At 40.8% G+C, this 22,236-nt stretch overlaps 2 protein-coding genes across 7 annotated transcripts in view; both read left to right on the top strand.

Moving 5' to 3' along the window:
• The window catches only part of LOC308406649 (mitochondrial carrier homolog 1-like), a 241,718-nt gene that overhangs the window by 133,717 nt on the left and 85,765 nt on the right, over nucleotides 1-22,236 (top strand). The window lies entirely within an intron of this gene.
• stk35 (serine/threonine kinase 35) lies at nucleotides 1,882-21,843 on the top strand. The gene is made up of 3 exons (XM_080898473.1): nucleotides 1,882-2,815; nucleotides 4,565-5,374; nucleotides 19,094-21,843. Exons 1-2 carry the CDS (start codon nucleotides 2,266-2,268, stop codon nucleotides 5,305-5,307), a joined length of 1,293 nt encoding a protein of 430 aa, XP_080754599.1. The 5' UTR covers nucleotides 1,882-2,265; the 3' UTR covers nucleotides 5,308-5,374; nucleotides 19,094-21,843.

Below are 22,236 nucleotides of genomic sequence, written 5' to 3'. Positions count from 1 at the left end.
GCAAAAACTGCAAACTTAACAAAACAAATCACTGCCCAAACAAACATGACTGACCTAAACATGAAATGACACACAGGGGTTTATATAATGGCTGATCAGACCACTATGACACACGAGGGGGTAACTAAACAAAACACAGTCGTAAACAAACAATGATGTACAGTCTGGTTTGTTAACAAACAAAAGATCAAAGAAGAAAATCAAAACTACTAAACCTTAAACTCAATATTTAACTAAGTACAAATACTGTGTTTTATTTAAAGAAAACACACATTCTCCCCTTCAGCAAGAAGTGGTGGTGCGGTCCAGTTATCTCGCTTCGTATTTAAGGGCTTTAAACCCTGGCCGCCACGTTTTGTCTGGCAACTCCCAGGGATCGTGGCAGGTAAGAGGAAAGAAAAACAAAGGTAAGTCAAAAATCAAAGTAATGAACTGGTATGCATACAAAAGTAAACTAAATGTGCACGCTTACAAATAGAACAAATATATCCAAACCAAACAATAAACTTATTGGAAACTAAAGTGTGTTATTGTGTTCAAATGAAAAAATACATAGGAGTTACCGACTTTTAGAGCGTGGGTTTGGCCATCACAAGCAGGCAATTTAAAAAAATAAAATGCAACGTGTAAAAATCAACCCAAAAATGGAGAAAGACTGTAGACAGCTGTCAGATATGTAAACGATATAAGAACAAATAAACGATATCGAATTAGGAACAAGTAAAATAATGTAATTGTTATCTCACCGCCTAATCATCCAGAGTTATACATGACTCCAAAACTGCAAAAAAAAAAGTTGTCAAGGTGTCACGATCCTGGGTCTTATGACCCAGTGTTTTGAGTTTTAGTTCTTTTGATGTTTATAGTGTATGTTTAAGCTTATTAGGTTTCCTATGTTCATTTGCTTATTAGTTCCCCCTTGTGTTTTCAACCCCTGTGAAGTCTCCCTTGCCCTTCCTGTGTTTCATGTCTGTTTGTCTTATGTTGTCATGTCTGCGTCTCATTATATTTCCTGTTTTATTTTGAAGGGGTCCTGTGTTCCTATGTTCAATGTTTTTAGTTTTACTCTCTCCTTGTGATGTCGTTATGTTCATGTGTGTCAGCTGTTTCTCCATGTGTTCCCACTTCCGTCATTATCCTCCTGTGTGTATTTAGTCCGTGTGCTTTCAGTCATTCTTTGTCAGGTTGTCTGCTCATCCATGTACAGCTCCCAGTTTAGTTTCACCAATGCCCTTTTGTTTGTACCTTTTTTGCTAGCCTCAATAAACGGCTAGTTGTTTGCTAAATCCACGCCACGTTCAGTTTTTGGTCTGCGTTTGAATCCTCTTTTGCAAACACATACAGTCTGCCCCAGCCAGACTGTGACACAAGGGTATTTGCTGAGACATTGTAAAGTTGTTTTGAGTAGTCACCAAAAAAGGAATAATAAAATGAAGTTGTTATTATTCTCAACTCAAAGAATACAATAATTCTTTATTTTCAGTAAAGAATTTTTAAATCATGTTAATTAAAAAGCCATGTAAACCATGCTTCTGTTTTGTATTTCAGCCCAAGGAATCGAACAAGAATTTTCTCCTTTTTCCTTAAAAGCGAGCAAACTGCGATAGATATGGAATGAGATTCTAAATTGTCTGACTTTAGATTTTTTTCGCATTTCCATGCAAACACTTTAATTTCTCAGAACTAACCGAGCACTACCACTGATAGAATGGCTGCAAGGCTTTTGAGGGTTCAATCTCAAAACCATAATAACCCCGTTCAGATAGTAAACTAGATAAACGTGTTGGTTTTTTCATCTAATCAGAATCAGAATACTTTATTGATCTATGCTCAGTTCGTGATAAAACATAAACTAGCGTACTGCCACAACACGGAATACTCATGCGTGGATCTGCCACAGGGTCCCTCTGTATGAGTAGGGCGAATAATTGAAGCTCACGGCCTTATCAATAAGCAGCCCCACGCGTGAGTACCGTCCCATCTGAAAATAAAAACAAATCCAGCATGCTGGCTCAATCTCCGCGAGCTACTTTCTCTCCCCACCAATCAGCGCGCCGCAGCTGCACGCTAAGCCACGCCTTCTGTTCTCTCGAGCTGGAACGTTTTGTTTATCGTGCCAAAGAAGTTGTTACAGCTTCGATGTGGCACGATTGTGTTCACTGTTAACACGCAGACTTTTTACATATCAAAGCACGCAGATAGAAGTAAGGACGTCGTAGCGTAGTGCAGGGTTAGAGTAATGACAAAGAAAGACGTCCAGCCTCCATGCTTACTTTTAACAAAAAAGAAGTTATGGATTCTAACGACGGTAGGAAGAGACGCAAGGTAAGCGGCTTTGTGCGGGGCTGCAGGCGGAGTGTGGCCGGAAAGATGAAACGAGAGATGAGCAAAGTCCTGCGCTCCATAGCGCTGGACGATAACAACCGTAAAGAGCTCGTGCAGGGGGAAGAGGACGACTACGACTGCTTCCCTATCAGTTTCCTCCGCAGTGACCTATTGGAGCCCCACTTAGTCGTGGCTCCCCGGTACAGCCTGCTACGAGAGGTCGGTCGTGGAAGCTACGGGGTGGTGTACGAGGCTGTAGCTCGGAAAACAGGGGCCAGGGTAGCGGTGAAGAGGCTGCAGTGTGACGCCCCGGAGAAAGTGGAGTTGGCGCTAGCCGAATTCTGGGCCTTGACGAGCTTGGAGAACCGACACCAGAATGTAGTCCAGCTGGAAGAGTGTGTCCTGCAGAGGAACGGTTTGGCCCAGAAGATGAGCCACGGAAACAAGAAATCCAAGCAGTATTTGCGGCTCGTGGAGACTTCACTCAAAGGTACACACGCTGCTGTTAGCCGTGCAGTATCACCAGTACAGTAATGAAAGTACAGGAGCTGCTGTTGGAGCTTGTGTCGTGGTGATTTTACCGGCCTAAGAAATGCAAACTTTACGGTGCACCGTGTTAAAGCCTCGATGTCTCACCTGAGATGTCTCATTCAAGATCTAAGCAGAATGAGAAACGACAAAAGGCCATATTTAAATACCGCTGAAGTTTGGTAGTTACTGATAGGCAGTGTTAGCAGTATTGTGAGCCTGGTTTATTATTTATTCTATTTGACACAATGAATTTTTACACTCCGTTACAAATAAGAGAATGCTGCTGAGTTCACCAAAGTGCTGTAGACATAAGTTAAAAGGTGCAGGTTTCATTCACTAAAGAGCATTTAAAACCAACTTCGTTGCAGCCTGCCGTGACGTCACTCCACTACTACCTATAGAAGGCACAGAAAAGTACACGGTGCTGCCCTGCTCACGAGAGAACACAGTGTACTACTTACAGCCTGCCCTTGTTAACTGAAATGTGACATGTTAAATGGCAATATTACAGTGCACTGTCAATGGCAGAGTTGTTACATTTTTAACTTAATATGATCAGTGCAATTTTAACCTATTTATCATATCGTTTGTTTACATTCATCAGCCCAGAGATACATTTAGTGATGTTTAAATGTGTCTTCAACAAACTGAAATTTAACATCATCTAACATCTTAATGCTGATGTTAAAAGCTGGGTTCTGAACAGGCCCAGTTTACAGTCTTGTTTTCTTTTAACAGCTTGCCTGTTATGTAAGTGTCACCACTGAGGCTCTCTGAATAAAATATTAATATGAAATATTAATCCTAAGCTGGGATCTCTTGGATCCATCAAGCAATGACAAAGAACGCTTGTAGATTTGAAACATTGAGAAGGATTTGATTTGTATCTTTTTGGCCCATCAGCTTTTGTCGTGATCCACCTAACAAGTTTTTCAAATGCAGTCAGTGATCATGACACAAGCATGATAACTGAGTGCAGCCTTTGCTTAATGCCTGTGAAAATCTAGCAAATTCAATGTTATCATTGTGGACAGGTAATGGTCTTTGAAGTGATGAGAAAGTAAATAACTCCCAGTGTCAATAGGAGCATGATTTGGTAATTTACCAGGACCTGTACAGAATGTCAGCTAATACTGGTGTATGGCAGCTACAGTATATTGATCATTTGGGCATTATGTAAACTGATAAGTCTTATCTGTCTATACTGTAACAATTCTTTAAGAACTAGAAATACAAGATTTTGTTCAAAGTAGTTTTCAAAAACCTCTGTACCCAGTTTGATCTGGCTTTAATAATGTTCATACAGTACACATCAGTCCTCATAGGTCCCCATAACTAAAAGATTAGAAGTTTGAAACCTCAAGCACAGCTTTATTTTGAGTGGCGCAGCTAAATGTGTCAGCAGATTGTGATCTGTTGCATGCAATCACAAACCAGTGACAGTACTTTTCCCTCCCTTCCTCTTTAAACGGTCCCACAGTGTACCATAACAGTAGCTTTTACCAGAATCTTGCAGTTGACTTTTAAAATTTTCTTTCCTGGAGAAAGAAATGGCGTGACTTGTTTGAGTCAATGACGGATTTTTCTCAATGCTGGTCACTGTCACGGCAGGGAGCACGACCGGGTTTAACTGCTCAGCAGCTGACTTCATTTCGGTGTTTGACAGTCTTCATCCCACTGTTCATATCTGCTCCCTTTGTTGTTGCAGGAGAACGTATCCTGGGCTACTCGGAGGAACCATGTTACCTTTGGTTTGTTATGGAGTTTTGTGACGGTGGGGACCTTAACCAGTACATTTTGTCCCGCCGGCCTGATCCCCAGACCAACAGGAACTTTATGCGCCAGCTGACCAGTGCTGTGGCTTTCCTGCACAGGAACAGTATCGTCCACCGCGACCTTAAACCAGACAACATTCTTATCTCACAGAAGTCTGGTTTTCCTATTCTTAAAGTGGCTGACTTTGGACTCAGTAAGGTTTGTGCTGGTCTGACCTCCAGAAACGGTGAAGAACATCCCATAGCAGGAGCAGGTGCCAGAGGGAGCATCCAGAACAGCTCGGTCAACATAAACAAATTCTGGTTGTCATCAGCCTGCGGCTCGGACTTCTACATGGCTCCTGAGGTGTGGGAGGGTCACTACACAGCCAAGGCTGACATCTTTGCTCTGGGCATCATCATCTGGGCAATGATCGAAAGGATTACTTTTATTGATGCAGAGTCCAAGCGTGAACTGCTGGGTACTTATGTTCGGCAAGGCTCGGAAATTGTCCCTGTTGGGGAGGCTTTGCTGGAGAACCCCAAGATGGTGCTCCATATTCCTCAGAAGGCCAGAAGCTCCATGTCTGAGGAGGAGAAGAAACTCCTCCACGAGATGCTTGCAGTAAACCCTCAGGACCGACCGGACGCCCTCCAGCTGGAGGTGCGGATGGACCAAGTCACATGTGCTGTTTGACAGACAGCACCTCCTATAACCTCTTATTTCCCTTACCACTCAAAGAAGGGACCTTTCAACTTCCCAGGTAAGATTCATGTCTTTATAAACCATGACCTCATCTGTCTGTTAGGAAAGGAAGCACATTAACAAAAAAATGTTGTAACAGAAGAACTGTAATGCCAAGATTAATTGTTGTTGTTATCATGTGGTTAAATTAAACTTAATTTGTTAATCAGAGTTCACCAGAGGCCTGGCAGAGGTTAACATTTACTTACCTAATACATGCTGTGGGAAAGAGACGGTAAAGTGCTTAAATCGTATAGAATAAAGAACTATGAGTCGATGATTACATGTGGTTGGGAGTTTAAATTGCTGAGTGGTCAATAAGGCCAGAAATGCCAGTCCATTTCATACTGAAGGTGAGCTTACTTATATCTTGGTTGCTACAGTACACAATCCTTCAGTTAAGAAATGTCCATTTCTTAATGTCCATTAATGTGCCGCTCAGGTGCGTCTGCCTCCCCTGCAGACCACACCCCGTTACACACACTAACGTGGTAAAATACATATTTAGGCAGAATTTTGCAAATATCTATTTTTTATTTTTTAGCAGCATAGTGCTTTTTTCCTATTATTCTTTTTTTTTTTTTTTAAAAAGTCAGGTCAAGGCTCCAAAAGCCCAAAGGCGATATAAGGGTGGCGGCTCACAACAGTTTTTGTTTGCGACATGGATCATTTTAGTTCAGCTGGGTGTCTTTCCTTTTGTTATATTTCTTTAAGAGTTCAAAATGTGTTAAATAAATAAAAAAAAGTCATTTTCTTTGTAGCACTTCATGGATTTCATAAGCAACACACCTTAGTTGTTCACACAAAGCATAAAGGTAAAAAACAATATATACAGTGTTATCTTCATTTTAGATGTCAAAGTATTTGCGGCTCCCAGTGTTTTCTTTACATTGAACCCGGGTCCAAATGGATCTTTGGGTCTTAAAGGTTGCTGACCCCCTGTCTTAGAAGATTGATCGAGTAGATTGTGGACCATTTCTGTGGGACGAAAGACAAATTAGGCAGCATCTGATTAAAAATAAAATAAAATAATGAATTCATAATTTTGTCTTTGACTTAGTTATTTGTCACAATGTATTTGGCAGTCTGCAGAGGGCAAACTATTTTTGTGCCACATAGAGCTGGGCGATATATCGAGTTTTTAAAAAATATCGATATATTTTTATACGAGATATAAGATGTGACAATATCCTTTATATTGATATAGTCTATGTTACGTTATAATTATACTTGTGGAGCTGCAGGTTTGCCTCTCTTTCGTCCACTTTCGTCTTTACGCAACGTTACTCGGCCTCGCCTCTCCTTCACTGAACACAACTCCCCCTCCTCCCCCATCGCTTCACCTGCAGGAAGCGACAAGATGGACACGGCAAATCTCCGTTAACGAGTTACTGCGCATCGCCCCGTGCGTGGGGCTGGACGGCGTCAACGTGTTAGCTAGCTAACCACGCTAACGAGCTAACCACGCTAACGCCATGCAGCCCAGAGGTGCTGCACGGACTAAAATCCTTTCATTTTCTCAAAAGTTGACAGCGCGCCTTATGTATGAATTCTGGTTGTGCTTGATGGCCGCGAACCGATTTTATGTGGAACACGGCGCTCAGCAATCTGTCAAAAAATGTTTTAGTACGACTTTAGTAAGCTACGGAGCTGCACCGCTTGATGGATTGTCGGAGCATTACGGCTGAGCCTCGCGGAGTGATACGTACTGTGCTTCAACGTAATATTACCCTACTGTGTATAAGGACCATAAATGGCACCTGTTAAGAGATGTGGTTGCGAAGCGGATTACAAACTCCAGGCTGTCAGTCACGCAGTACAAGTTGGGAACAGAGCAGCTGTGAAATCTGTCTTTGTTATTGTGCTCAGCGTCTTTTAGTTTACATTTTGACTGCACAATTGTGAGCTTTTTGTTATGCACAAAAACAACATTGTTTTCTTTTATTTATGGAGCATTATTATTTAATAAATGCTCATAATTTATTTTTGAGTAAATTTTATGTACATCTGCTCTATGTTAATAAAAGTGCCTGTGTGACATCTGGGACACAGCTTTGACTAAGAACTCTCTTTTTGTTCTTACTTTATGGCTTTAAAAAAATATATCGAGATATATATCTTATATCACCATCCAGCTAAAAAATATCGAGATATGAATTTTGGGTCATATCGCCCAGCCCTAGTGCCACATACATATAGAAAAGTTTCCCTGTCAGTATTGTTGATATCATTGCTTTGGTACAGCTTGCGTTTGTCATACGTAACATAAGGGTCACCAACATTTTTATCTGTGATGGAATTTTGTTTGACTCGCCATTAAATACGAATTGACGAATTTGGGGGGAAAAGCACAGTGGGCTTGGGTACAGGCTTTTTGTTACTAACTATAACCCAAGAGCCAAGTTATAATTAATTATAATGACGCGTTTGAAAATGAATTAGAAAAGCAGTTATCTCTGTCCTCTGCTGATCTCTTGATCCATGGGAACCAAAGCCTCAGGTGACATCCTAGACCTGTCCCTTCACTTCACATACACCCAACTTCTGCTGACGTCTTGCCAGAGCTTCGCACGTCACTGCAGGATTAACTGAGGTAAAAATATCTCCGTATTCAAAATGAGGGATTCATTTTAAATGATCGTGTTTGACAAAACAAGTCTTGCTTAAAATGAACGAACAAATACAAAAGCGTTTATGGTAGGTGAGAGGAGGCGTGTCCATGTCCTCAGGGGAGAGGAGAGGGTGGTTCAGGAAGACTGCTGCGTGATCAGTACTGGGAACCAAACTGGGTACAACCCTGGCCTGAGGGCAAACAGCGTGTGTGTGTGTGTGTGTGTGGGAGGGAGAGGGGGGGCAGTGTGAGAGTGAATCAGAAAGCGTTGAATAAGCCTTCTGGATCTTTGGCATTTGTACAGTAAATGTGTTTTATGTGGTTTGTTTTCACACCTGACAGTTTTGGAAAACACTGACTTCAGTTTTTATCACCACAGAGACTGTTCAATAAACCTCTCGTGATACACAGCCTGGCTTATTTATGATCAGTGAAAACTTGGCCTGACCTTATGCTCAGTGTTGTTCTGAAGAGGGTGATATGTAAATCTCACTTTGGATTATTCTGAAAATGATTAAAAACCCCACAATGTTCCCTGCTTTAGCCCTAACTCGTACCACTTTACCCAGCTCTTTCATACTTGGTTATGTGCCTTTGTGATCAGTGTGCAGTGGGAAACACCAGGGCATCAAACAGATTTTAATATTAGACAAAGATAAGCCAACAACTAATGTCTACAAATGAACATAATTCAACAATAACAAAGAGACTGAGCAAAAATCGCAAAGCTGAAAACCACTGTAGACCAAAAAGAATGCAAAGGCTCATCTCACATTTCCAGATGTTTCTTAATAAAAAACATCTGGATGAGCCACAAGATATTTGAAAATATTTTGTCGACTAATAAAACAAAGGTTGAACTTTCTAGAAAGTTTTCATCCCATTAAACCTGACATAAAAACGTACATAGCATTTCAAATAAAGAACACCAACAGTCAAACATGGTAGTAGCATGGTGCTCTCTACCAGAACATCCTGAAGGAGAATGTGCAGCCATCTGAAGCTCAGTTTTTGCAGCAGGGCGATGACACCTGAAGTCTACCTCAGAGTGACACCCCCCCCCCAAAATAAACCCCCTCAAAATATAGATTATAGTCAAAGTCCAGCATTAAAATCCTATTGAAATGCTTTGGGGTGACCTTAAACAGGCAGTTTATGTTAGAAAATCAGTGTGGTTGAATTTAAAAAATTCTGCAAAGAAAACTTGGCTAAAATTCCTCCAAAGTGAAAGACATTTATCGCAAAAACCTTGATTGAACTTCTGGTAGCCAAGGTTTGCACAACCAGCATTAGGTAGTTACTTTTTCATTTAGGCCAGGACCAGTTGCGTTGGATAAATCTACATCCTGGACCTAGATATAGAAGCAGAGGAATGGTCAAGGGTGCAGCTAGCATCCTGGTATCAGTAGCACAGTTGGATACGTTAAGCTGTGTTGTCAGGCTGCTGAAAGCTGATGCCTCTCGTTTTAGGGCCCACTGTGGTGGGGCTCCAATCCAAGTAGAAATCCTTGACTGTTAATTTTCAGGGGAACTGACTGGAGCATGAGAGTAGTGATGTAACTTCTGAACCCAGCACCAAGATAAGCCAGCTTTTCAGGAGACTTGCCTGATTTGAGGGGTGGTTTTGAAGAGGGGAGGAGTAGAGCCAACGAAGGAGCTTTTGCTGGTGGGTAATCTTCATTTATTGAAGCTTATAAAGTTGCAATTTTGACAAGATGGCAAGCGAGTGACTGGAGCAGAGAGAAGAAATGTGCAGAATGAATGTGACAGACCTGATTATTGTTTGGTAGTGCCAATGGCTGCCTAATGGTCCTGCAGCATGGCACGTGGTGTTTGGTGTTGTGCTGTAACCATCCAGACAGCCTAAAGTTTGTTAGCCTTAAGTATTGACTACAACGTTTAGGCAAAATTTTATGCAAGTTGTTTTTCTGGAAAAGGGATAAAAAGTTTAAACATTAAAATTCAATTTTACTTGGATTAATCAGAAAATTGGCCTGAGATATTTCTACAAAGAGGTACAGAACAGTATCAAGCTTCCTAAGCTTGGTAATCCTTATCAGCCTTGTTTTTTTCTAATCCTACAACCTGCTGATCCCTACTCAGTAGCTGAATCTTTGTGACAGTGTTTGTTGTTAGCAGTGTGGAGAGATGCTTAAACCTTAACTGGAAGACACTCATTCACTCACCCATTCAAATAACTGAATTCAGGTGTTCCAGTCACTTCCATCACCACAGGTGTGTAAAATCAAGCACGTTGGATTGTAGACTGCTTTTACAAACATGTGTGAAAGAATGAATTGCTCCCAGAAGCTCAGTGAATCCTAGTGTGACACTGCGCCACCACCTGTGCAACAAATCCAGCTGTGAAATGTCTTTGCTCTTGAGAATTTCAGTCAACTGATTGTTGTTATTATTACAAAGTAGAAGCAACTGGGAACGCCAGTGCCTCAGCCACAAAGTGATAAGCCACGTAAAATCACAGAGCGGGGTCAGGCGATGTTACGGTGCATAATACGCCGAGGTCACCAACTTTCTGCAGAGTCAGTGTAGCTCAGGAAGTCAAGCAGCTCGTCTACTAATGCGAAGGTTTGACTGCTTCAGTTCGCATGTCAGATATTTGTGAATGGTAGATAGGAAGCACTTACTCATTGAAAAACGCATGTTTGAATGGGTGTGACTAAGTGGATGTACAAAGAGCTTTGAGTACTCATGTAGAGTAGTGCCATATAAGAACCAGTCCATTTACTCGCTGCAGACTTCCACACTTCAAGTGACCTTTATATTAACTGAAGAACAGTGCATAGAGAGCAGCTGCATCAAGCCTTACCAATGCACTGCAAAAGTGTTGGAGACTGTAGTTTAGTCTCACTGACTGCTTTGTTCTTCTTTGTTTGTTTTAATACGAAAGCTTACATGAAAAGGAACAGACTGTGTTTTTTCCTGTTTTGGAAGTGGATAACATCCATATTCCTGCCCTGTCGTGCACTGCAAACAGGACAGCATTGTAGCCTACCCACTGTAGATATATCAGGACAACATTGTAAAATTATGGATTATTTTATTCATAATATCAGGATAGAATAACTACTTTTGCGGCAGTGTGTGCATGAAAATGTCCTGGTGAGATTGTTTAGAATGAAAACCTTTTGTAGTGCATCAAATGGCTGTTCAGGCGATGCTCAGCGACCTAAATCATTCTCCTGTTTGTTTGAACTTGAACTCTCCACTTGCCTGGATTAAGCATTCAGCTCCACAGTACTGTTCGCTGTCACAGACCTCATTCTGTGACGTAAGGTCTCTCAGACCTGAAGATGCCACTGCATGTTAGCTTCCTGTCGCAGACTGGCCTCATTCTCTCGTGTCATGATTGGATAGCATGTTACGCAACAGGAACGGCTCACAGCATGGCTGTGGTTCAGTGGAAAACCCTGAGGGATTAGTGTTTGTAAGCACACAGAGAGAAGGGGAGGCTGTAGTTTTTGCTGCTTGTGCATATTTACTGGATATCAGGACATGTTTGACTGAGGGAGAAACCATCACACTCACCAATTTCAGACCAACGAGGAAAAGCACAATGTGTTGAATCTGTGGCTATCTTATGATCTCTCATCCAGTCAGCACGACGATGATGTCTTATTTTCTATTAATGAGATGTAGAAAGAATAAAAAGCTTGTGTGTGTGTGTGTGTGTGTGTGTGTGTGTGTGTGTGTGTGTGTGTGTGTGTGTGTGTGTGTGTGTGTGTGTGTGTGTGTGTGTGTGTGTGTGTGTGTGTGTGTGTGTGTGTGTGCGCGTGTGCGTGCGTGTGTACAGGTAAATGAGCTTTGCAATGTGAGCTCTGGAAAACTGAAAACTGCATGTGCCTGTATACAAGTCATTTGTACTGAGTGATGAGCACAGACTTGGAAAGTAACTGAGAGTAAACAAAAAACACAAAGTAAAATTACTGCTCAGCGTTTTCTTGCTGAATGAGTTCATCTGGATGCAGCAGTGTGGTAACTGGAGATCATAGAGGAGGAAAAAATGCTCTTGATGCGACTTAAATTTTCTCAACTTAACAACAATATTGTTACAACCACGTCGTGTTTGACGCACAACATGGTTGTAAATGAAGGTTGGGCGATTGGACGATATATCGATGATAGGCTGAGCGTTTCACTGATGGTTTTTACAAGAGATTTATTTATTTGCCCATGAGTAAATTTGCTAATAATGTTGGTCGAAGCTAACCGAAGCAGTCGATGGGAAAAATGATAGCGCTGAAGAGTGCGCCCAAACGTTTGTTTACTTAAACTCACAACAGAAAAAAAGAACGGCAGCAGCCTACGTTCAGAAATAAACAAAAAGATTTTATTGAAATAAAAACCCACAATGGTGCGGAGGGAAACAACGAGAAGCTTTCTTCTTTTTTCCACTCTAACCTTATCTGCTTACAGACCAAACAACAGATACAAAAAGTCAGTTAAAAATCAAAATATTTATCACCAATCGTCGGTTTTTGGACTGACGACTGTCGGTTGGAAAACTGTTACATATTCTCCAACCTTATAGTAAATACCTGGGAGGCTCACTTAGGCTGCCAGAAACTGGAAAGTCCAGGCTAACAAGCCACCAGCTCAGTCATGTGTGATAGGCAAATCACTCCTTGTGTGATTCAAATGAGCATTTTCTTATGTGTGCAGTGAGTCTTCTCATTTGTGATTACACTGACAGTCCAGAATACAGTCTGTTGGCTGTCAGATACAAGGAGAGATTCATGGCATTTTCCTTCTCTTTAAAAATGCTCCATCTTAGTACTTCAGTTCTGTTGTTACAGGTGGATAAAATCAAGCACGCTTACTTTTACAAGTTGAGAGGGCTGAGTAACAACAAAAACTGAACATCAGGAACTTTATGGCTGGACTGCTCCTGTGAGTGTAATGTGTAGGTGGCCCTTTGAATCTAAATTCAAAGGTTTAAGCCCTTTATATCTGGTTTTCTTTATGTGCAATTAATTACTTTCATTCTAATTCTGAGCATTGTGTGGCGTATGACATTTCAGAATACTATAAATCATCATTATAGGACAATTTAACAAATATAGATTATTAAATATTATTATAGTGCAGGCTTCTGTCTTACAACATGATCATCACGTTCTCCAGTTTCCCCTGAAGGTGAAGTAGAGCAGCTCGCCTGCTAAGTGGAAGGCTGGCGGTTCAGTGCCTGCATGCCAAACATCTGTGGGTATGAACCCCAAGTGAACATTAGGTATAGAGAAAACATGCTTGTGTATATGAGGCGCTTTGCATGCATGTTTCCTTGTATAGAGAAATGTGGCGTATGCAGAGAATGATTCTGATTTACTAACATGCACAAGGCGGGTGTGTAAGAATGTTTCCACCCACGTGTCATTTGCGCTGTGGTCAGTAACATACAACATGGATACATGTGTTTTTGTGTTGTCTTCATAAAGGACATAGTTTGAAAGGTGGCATCGGATGGCCGGGGTGGAATATTTAGTGACATGAGTCAGCATTGATGTCCATGTGCGTTGTGCGTGACATCCCCTAATCCACCCCCACCCGCTCCTCTGCTGGACAATGAGATGAGAGTGCTGCTTTTGGTTGATGGCTTATGGGAGCTTTGGTCAGGAACATTTTGTCTTCTTGTGTGCAGCCGTGTGTCACTGCTATCCAGTCCAGAGCAGTGTAAGCTTCTGTACTGCACACACGTACGGTCCTTACTTTCAGGAATTCTTTTGATTTCATATGAGCTTTTTCAGCATGTTGTCCTTGCCACGGACACAAGAATGCTTATGTGCTATAAAGACAATGCGTTTGATGCTTTCACTCTTCATATGGCTTTTAGTACTCTAAAACAGAGAGGATGCTGATTGTGGACAGCAGCCTGAAGGCACAGTATGCCATGTTATGTACGGGCTCAGAAAGCGTGGGCTATTACAGGGCGGCTGAGAAATGCTGAGAAGCAGTCTTTACGAGAGTTTGGGAGAAAGCGTGATGAGCACACTGGTTTGTTCTTATGTAACATTGTTGTAAAAACAGGCTAGCTGAGTGGCTGCAGCGCTTGTAAATATTTCCTTTGGGTCCTCGGGGCTCTGAGGAAGAACTGCAAAAACCAGTTCTTACACAAGTGATCACAACGAAGCACCTCACCGTGTTCTGTGGTGTATTCAGAAGCAAAAAGACTAAAAGCTCAAGCCAACCCCTGCTTCTAGGCTTGGATGTCTATAATTTACGATAGGCAACCTTCCTGTACAGCCCAGCAAACCACCTTTTCTCACAGTGAATAACATAGAGCCACATCTCTTCCACTCTGCTGTCTCCATTCACAGCAGCTGTGTTGGATCTAATGGTGTGTAAGCTCTTTACATGATGTTAATCTGCTGACAGTCTGCATGCCATCAACCACAGACTCACAACTCTGTGGTGGCGCTGTCATGCTTTGTTCTCCTGCTTATTTCTCTTTGGTTAAATGTTGCCAACTGTGGCTAACTTCATTTTGACTTGTAAATAATAAATAGAAACAGTTTGATCAGCAGAAAGTGAGGATTTTGACCAACAGGAAGAGGGTTTGACATGGTTTGATATCTTTGGGTTTTGAACCTTTGTTGGAACAGAACTACACATATTTCACAATAAAATAACAAACAATGACTGTAATACCTGCTGTAAGGTGGCTGAGGAAGTAGAGTAGATCATCTGCCAATCAGAAGGTTGGAGTGTTCTTTTCCCAATACTTCATATGAAAAAAAGCTTTGGGTGATCAGTTAAAGTAGAGGAGTGCTCTATAAATACTAGTCCATTTACGATTTGTCATGTTGGGATTGCACACTGGAAATCATGTGCTTCTTTTTCAGTTTCATCCATAGCTGTTGTTTGTGTCCCCTCATTCTTTGTGTTGTGGCACAGTTCCTAACATTTGTCCTGACATTTAACAGGGTTGCAGCATTAAAGGTCAGATTAGCATCACTCACATACTAAATATCTGCTCATGAGAGAACAACATATTTGTTGTGGTCAAATCATGGTTCAGTGGTTAAAACTCTCACAGCAGAAAGCTCCTGGTTTGAACGTTGGCCATTCTGTGTCAAGATTTCATCCAGATACGGCAGTTTCTTCCCACACCCCATAGATGACGACATTAATTTGAATATTCTATATTTGCCATAAATGAGATTTAGATAAGGTGTGCAGGATAAAGCAGTGTATGAATGTATGGTTAAATCTGGCTTGTAGTCTAAACTGCTTGGAGTGATAAGTAAGAGTAGAAAGTTGCTGTGTGTGTTTGCTGCCTCTGGCAGTCCTACCACTTCCTGTAAGATACTGGTCTCCACTGCTGCTTTTTAATGAGGCAGTCTGCCTTTGAGTTATAAAACAAGAGGAGGCAGCAGGCCGTAGTTCTGTCCAGGATATACTGAGCTTCCACCTGGCCTGTTTTCTTTATTACACTTGCTTATAAAGAACGTTAAACAGAATAATTACATGTTGAATTCAGTGAAAGTGGAGTTTCACATTTTTAACCTTTTTAGTTTAACGACGGCTAGTTTCAGGACGAGAAAACACGACTAACTAGACTTAAAGCGTTGATTTCTCTAATGGTAACACAATGTGCTGTTTAAAACTAGCGATGCTACCTTCATTTGACTTCCAGTGTGGATTAAACACACAGGGAAAACCTCTGTGCAGCACCTCATGCTCCAATCAGACAGCGAAGAAGAAAAAATACACTTAAAATGCTAAATATTATATGAAAACATATTTATACCAAAAAATGTTTACAGTATATTAAAATATGACAAATTAACATCTGAAAAATAAATGGCGACTGAAAGTGTTGCACATTGTGCCGGGCATTATGGATGCACATTGTTCTGTGTTCCATTATGCTATTTTTACTCCCGTAGTTTTTGTGAAATATTTTCTTTCTCTATACAAAGTAAAATAATTTAGGCATCTTACATCTTAAACTTAGCACTGTGTGTTTGTACTTGTCTATTTTCCCCCATTTATACCCTTTGTATTACTACATTTATTGCTCATGTCAGACGTGTGCGTCCTGCTAAGCTGATCCACTTTTGTCCATAGCGTGTGCTGTGATGTTATGCAACATATGAAAAGAGGAACAAAGCGCTGCCAGCCTGAGCTGTTGCATGTCAGCCGGTGAGCTATTATTAGAGCAGTTCTGAACCAAACATGGACACATCCAACAGCAGGAAGTATGGCTGTGTGCGGCAGTGCTGTCATTTTTACTGCAGGTAGACACATACAAATGTGCACCATTCTACTTTTGCACCCAGTGACCTCAGTGCCTTTGCTATAGCATCCCTGTGCAGTGCACATTTCTTTTCGTTATAGTAGTTTGCAGAGCTCTTCAGACGAAACGCCTCTGTTATAGGGTTTGATTCAGAAGAGATCTAAATCATTTTGCATGCCACATATTACAGTGAGAGAAAATAGTTGATCTGCTGCTGAATTTGTAAGTTTGGTCAAGAAATGAATAGTCTCTATATTGATAGTTTCATTTTGATAGAGAGGGACAGAATATCAATCAAAAATCCAGAAAACATCTATTTTGAAAGTTATGGATTGATTTGTACGTCATTGAGTAAAATCAGTAATTGATCCTCTATAAAGTAGCCAGAGTTCTGATTGGCTGTGTACCCATGCAATACACAGATTACAGATTGTCAGTCAGATACTCCTGATCTCAACACATACGTTGAGATCAGGAATGAACATTAGGGATAAGAGACCTGCACAATGCTGGAATGGGCTACAGACAATTAGCAAGATCTGTTGGTGCGAGTATTCAGAACTGGAAGAAATACACTGCTCAGAAACATTTTAATCAGATTCTAGCTTCAAGTCAATGAAATGTCTGAGATATTGATCTCATCAATTAGTTCAGTTGTATTTATATAGTGCAAAATCCCAGGAGGAGTCGTCTCAATGCGCTTTATATAGAAAGGTAAAGACCCTACAATAATAATAATAATAAAACATACCACCAAGGCAACAAAGGTGTGGTTAAAGAAAATTAATGTCATCGAGTGGCTTAGCCTCCCCCTCCCCCAGGAAATCTGTGGAGGGAGGTGATGCTTCAAGTTGTCGAGTGTAATCCAAGAAACCAAATAGTCTGGCTGACATTCTGTCTCTACTACTATAAAATTAGAGACTGTTCTTTGGAAGTAAGCAAAGTTACAAATTCAGACGAGTATCAAATAATTTTCCTCTAGTGGATTCATTATATTGGAATTATACTCAAAAGAAAACGAGTCTTACCTGGCGGGCTTGACTAAACTAGTTTGTGTTTTCTAATTTTTTTCCAACCTGTTCTGGCTGTGCGAATAAATATGCGAATAAACATGCAAGGCAAGGCAAATTTATTTGTATAGCACAATTCAACAACAAGGTGATTCAAAGTGCTTTACAGAGACATTAGAAACAAAAACAAATAAAAAGCATGATTTAAAATTGATTAAAACAAGCAAACAAACTAACTAAACACACACATTTCACACCTGTTCGCGCGATCTGAACCGTTTTCGTAAGGGGAGCTACCAGTCCTTCTGTGGACGAGCTACTTTCTATTTTAAATTCCCTGAATTTAAAATACTCTCTAGACCCAGTCTAGACCCAGCTGGGGAGCTACCCAGAGCTCTAAACCCACTAAACAAACAAACAAACAAACAAACAAACAAACAAACAAACAAAAAATCAGAACAGTATATAAAATCAAAACAGATAAAATCAGAACAGTATATAAAATCAAAACAGATAAAATCAGAACAGTATATAAAATCAAAACAGATAAAATCAGTAGTTAATGTAAGTTTTTAAATTTAAGCTTAACAAACAAACAAAACAGTATATAAAATCAAAACAGATAAAATCAGAAATAGATAAGATCAGTAGTTAGTGTAAGTTTTGAAATTTAAGCTTAAAAGTGTGGATTTGGTGCTTTATTCAAATGCAGCTGAGAATAGGTGAGTCTTCAACCTGGATTTAAATAAACTGAGTGTTTCAGCTGATCTGAGGCTTTCTGGGAGTTTGTTCCAGATATAAGGAGCATAAAAGCTGAATGCAGCTTCTCCGTGTCTGGTTCTGACTCTGGGAACTGATAAAAGACCGGATCCAGATGACCTGAGGGATCTGGAAGGTTCATACTGGGTCAGGAGGTCTCTGATGTATTTTGGCCCTAAACCATTCAGAGCTTTATAGGCCAGCATCAGAACTTTAAAGTCTATCCTCTGACGGAATAAACATGCGAATAAACATGCGAATGTTTCAATCTTGTGACCTTTATTGTACATTGTGGAAAAGAAGATCTGGTGATTTCAATAGGTTTGCAGATGTTTAACTTAAACTCACGTGATAGTTCACTCCGCTGTACTTTTTAGATTACAAAGTGATGTTGTATATTTCTGCTGATGACTTAATCAGTATAATTGTCACGGTTTGCACTGGCAGACTGTGTGGAGGGAGAAAGAGGACCCAAATGCAGACACTTGGAACGAAACTATAATTTAACAAAAGGCAAGCCGTCTATTTGTGGCGGGGAAAGGTACAAAACAAAAAGGCAGATGCACACTAAGGCGAAACTAACTAGAACTAAGCTGGGAGAAACTAAACACAACAAAGAACAAAACCTTGAATATGATTAAAAACCTGAGCATGGAAAAACACGGAGGTGTGGACATGATGAGAACTCAGCAGACAACCTGACAACGAATGAATGAAAACGCAGACCAAATGCACACAGGAGATCAGGGGATGTGAAACTAAACACAATGAACATGGGACACCAGACCTCTTCAAAATAAAACGGGAAACGTAATGAGATGCAGACATGAAACACATGAAGGGTGAGGGAGACTTAAACACCGAGGAATCTAAGAAACGATGAACTATAACAGGACAACATTGGTAATACAGAAATGAACTTAGATAATCTAATGAACGTAAACATAAACATCAAAATATATTACATCTCAAACCACTGGGTCCAGTGACCCATTATGGTGACAGTATTATTACTTTTGCTACTGATTTGTTCTTTCTGAAATGACTTTTGCTCCTTTATGCTGACCTGCTAATTCTTTGTCCCTACATCTGTGTCCTACACAGGTATCGACTCCAGTGGAAAAACGGACCCTGACAAGCTGAATTGTGAGGAATCTTCAATCATAATTTAAGCACAGAGTCACAGACTGCTCACTCCAAAACAGTCTGGACCAGTCTGCAAGTCAAACCACAACGACGCACTTCCAACTCCACGTAGTTCCAACACAGTCACTGTGGTGCTTTGGACTGGGGACGAATGGAGCACATAGTTTCTCTGAGAGCGACCTGGGCATGAAACTGTGCGTCTGTTTTGTAGTGGTGGACTTTTGTTCCCATCCTTCCCAGTATAGGCCTGTTCTTCCTTAATTGTGTAAGGTCTGTGACTGTGGCACAGGTTACTGTTTGTCATTGCACTCTACTGTACCAGTATTCAATCATTGTACTAATGATAGCAGTAGCTGTAAACGGTTGACATTCACCTCCCAGTGCAACCTTGTGCCTTAACAATGATGTACACCAAGTGCACTTTGATTTCTAAAACTATTTTGTGGGTCGCTTTTGAAAGTTCACACCAAGAAGGAAATTTACTGGAACCACTTTCATCTCATGTAAGCTGAGCAACTGAGTCTTCTGCTTTCAGTGGGGTTTGACACAATATTCCAGGCTGCATTAATATCATATGGGAAAGTGCCCCCCTCTGTCCAAACACTGAAGCACAATCATGAAACTGAAGCTGAGACATTGATTTAAACCAATGACAGGTGAAGTGATTAATGTTGATTACATTGAGGTCAGTTCTACAGCACAGTGAGTAGCACTGTTCCCAACGTCTGGTTTCATGGAGGCCCTCTCAAAACCATCGGGGCCCGAGGCATCCCAACATGCTAATGCCAGACACAACAGGACACCCCCAGAGTTTCTTCCTGTCAGTGTCCTGACAGGTCGGAGGTGTTTCGGGGTCGTGATCAGTGTCGCACTGGAGAAACACTGTGCGCATATGATCAGTTCTGTGCTCTAAAGGAAAAGTAGCAGGCCTGTATCAGCTCCACACAACCCTTCAGCAGGGAGTTCACACTATCCTATTGGCCGTTTGTTCCTGATTAATCCAAAGAGCACCTGATGGAAAAGCGCATCTATGTGGTAACGTGTAGTCATCCATGTTGAAAAGATACTGAGGATGGTTCTGTATTCTTTTGAATGGTGCAGCATGAATCATGTGTATCGGGTCATATCTAAGCAGCACTGACCTGTTTATGGCAGAAGGACCTCTGATTAGCATCTGGAGACCATTCCCCAAACCAGCCACTGAAGTGTGTTAGACTCTTTGCAGTGTCGAGTGATGCTGTGGTTGGACAGACGCTTGTGGTTGGCTGATCGGAGCCCCTGTAACTCCTGGGAAACTTCTGGGATTTTTGACTTGATTTGTGAAAACTGGTCACTCCAGAAAATGAATAAAGCCATGGGGCTTGAAGGAAAAGAGCAAAATACAACACAGCAACTTTAGAAGGAGAGCGCAGTGTTAGATAGCTCTTCTAGCCTTCACTCCAGCATAGACCCGAGGAGCTCCTTTGGCTTTCACATCGCTGTATTACATGGTAGTATAATACAGTAGATTTTGAGGTGTTTTGTGATGTACCTCTACCTCATTCTCTCCACTCTGAAACCTCTTTCTTAGCTTTACTGTCTCTGTAGCAACCTTATCTTAGTCTGTGATACAAGACGCACTTTGAGTGGGATAGATTTTTACCTCAGACTCAATGACTTATTTTAATTCAACCTCTCACTGATATTTTTTTTTCTTTTTTTGCTTAGTGACAACGAATCCCATTGTAACATCTACATCTGCAGGGTCTTCTGTCATAGATACTGTATAACAGAGCAATAAATATGTTGTCTTTAGTCAACAATGACAGATCCAGCTCAGAATAGTTTTAATGGCAGTTTGTGAAACAGACATAAATTTTAATTGGTTATGGTCATGGACATGAAGATGTGTGGGTAAGAAATAAATTAAACAAATGGTGACAGAAAGTCACAAGTCTACATACACAAACACATAGATTGGATTGCTTAAAGTATTTCCATAAGAACAGTGTTTGAAGGCGGATTCGCCTGCAGAAACATTGAAACCTGGCCAAGCAGTGCGAGTCAGTGTTGTTGTGGGACCTCACAAACATGTTTGTAATGTTTACACACTTATAAACTCGTTGTGAAGCATACTGAGATGTGCACCCATACTAATTCCTTGGATCCATTTCTGAGAGCCGTTTGTGGTGAATGCTAACACAACTTGAATGTGTTATTAAATTTGTGGTGAGTTTAAATGTTTGGAGTTTTGCTAATAGGCTAGCGTAACATAGACTGTCTTCCTTTTAAATTTTTGGGTTGTTGAATCTCTCCTGCTGCTCAGGAGTTTTGGTCACATTCATTTTTCTATAAGCACTAAAGACGAGGTTGATACCAAACTGTTATTCCTAAAGGCTTTACACACCTGCCCTGCTGCCACTTTCTGTACGAGTTAGCTCGTTTAGTTCTCTCGAGACTCGTAACGATTCCACTTTAAAACACTTTACTATGCAAAATGGTTCTGCCACAATGTGAGCACCACACAGAGCCACACCGTTCACAAGCTGTTGTAAGATCTTGAATTCCTCTAGTGCTGATTTCCAGTGAGTGCAGAAATGTTTCTTTGACATGTTGTTACATAAATACTGTTTTTGTAACTAAAGCTGACAGGAGCCATTAGAGAACCAAGAAAGCATTGTTTTTCTGTAACTATGTAACTATTCTCGGAATAAATGGTTAAAACTGTAAATATCTGCATCATGTGTGTTACGTGTGAACTTTATTTTGTTTACAAAGTCACATCATAGCTGTCTTCCTTATTGGATGAAAATCAGATTCTTTAACAAATGTAATATAATGTTGGGATTAGGGAAATAAGTTTAAAAAAGCATTTTAATTATGGTTGGGGGCAGAAAACTTTCAGAGTGAAAATAAATGTGAGTCAGTACAATGAAGTCATGGATGCAAGCATGCAGTCTGCATTTCCTCAGCTGAACCGTTTGACACTCAGGACAATTTTGTCAAACCACCGGAAAAAAACAACTTTATATATTCACTAGTAATTTAATATCTACAGTGGGGCAAAAAAGTATTTAGTCAGCCACTGATTGTGCAAGTTCCCCCACTTAAAATGATGACAG

Source organism: Rhamphochromis sp. 'chilingali', assembly GCF_963969265.1.
Source record: "Rhamphochromis sp. 'chilingali' genome assembly, chromosome: 12".
Classification (NCBI taxonomy): domain Eukaryota; kingdom Metazoa; phylum Chordata; class Actinopteri; order Cichliformes; family Cichlidae; genus Rhamphochromis; species Rhamphochromis sp. 'chilingali'.
Note: the sequence above shows the minus strand (reverse complement) of the source record. Positions and strands in the feature narration are given on the sequence as shown.

Bases quoted from the DNA above. Each gene is read 5' to 3' on its own strand.
- stk35 (XM_080898473.1), top strand. From the start codon at position 2,266: ATGCTTACTTTTAACAAAAAAGAAGTTATGGATTCTAACGACGGTAGG. The intron at 2,816-4,564 runs GTACACACGCTG...TTGTTGTTGCAG, and splicing joins CGTGGAGACTTCACTCAAAG to GAGAACGTATCCTGGGCTAC.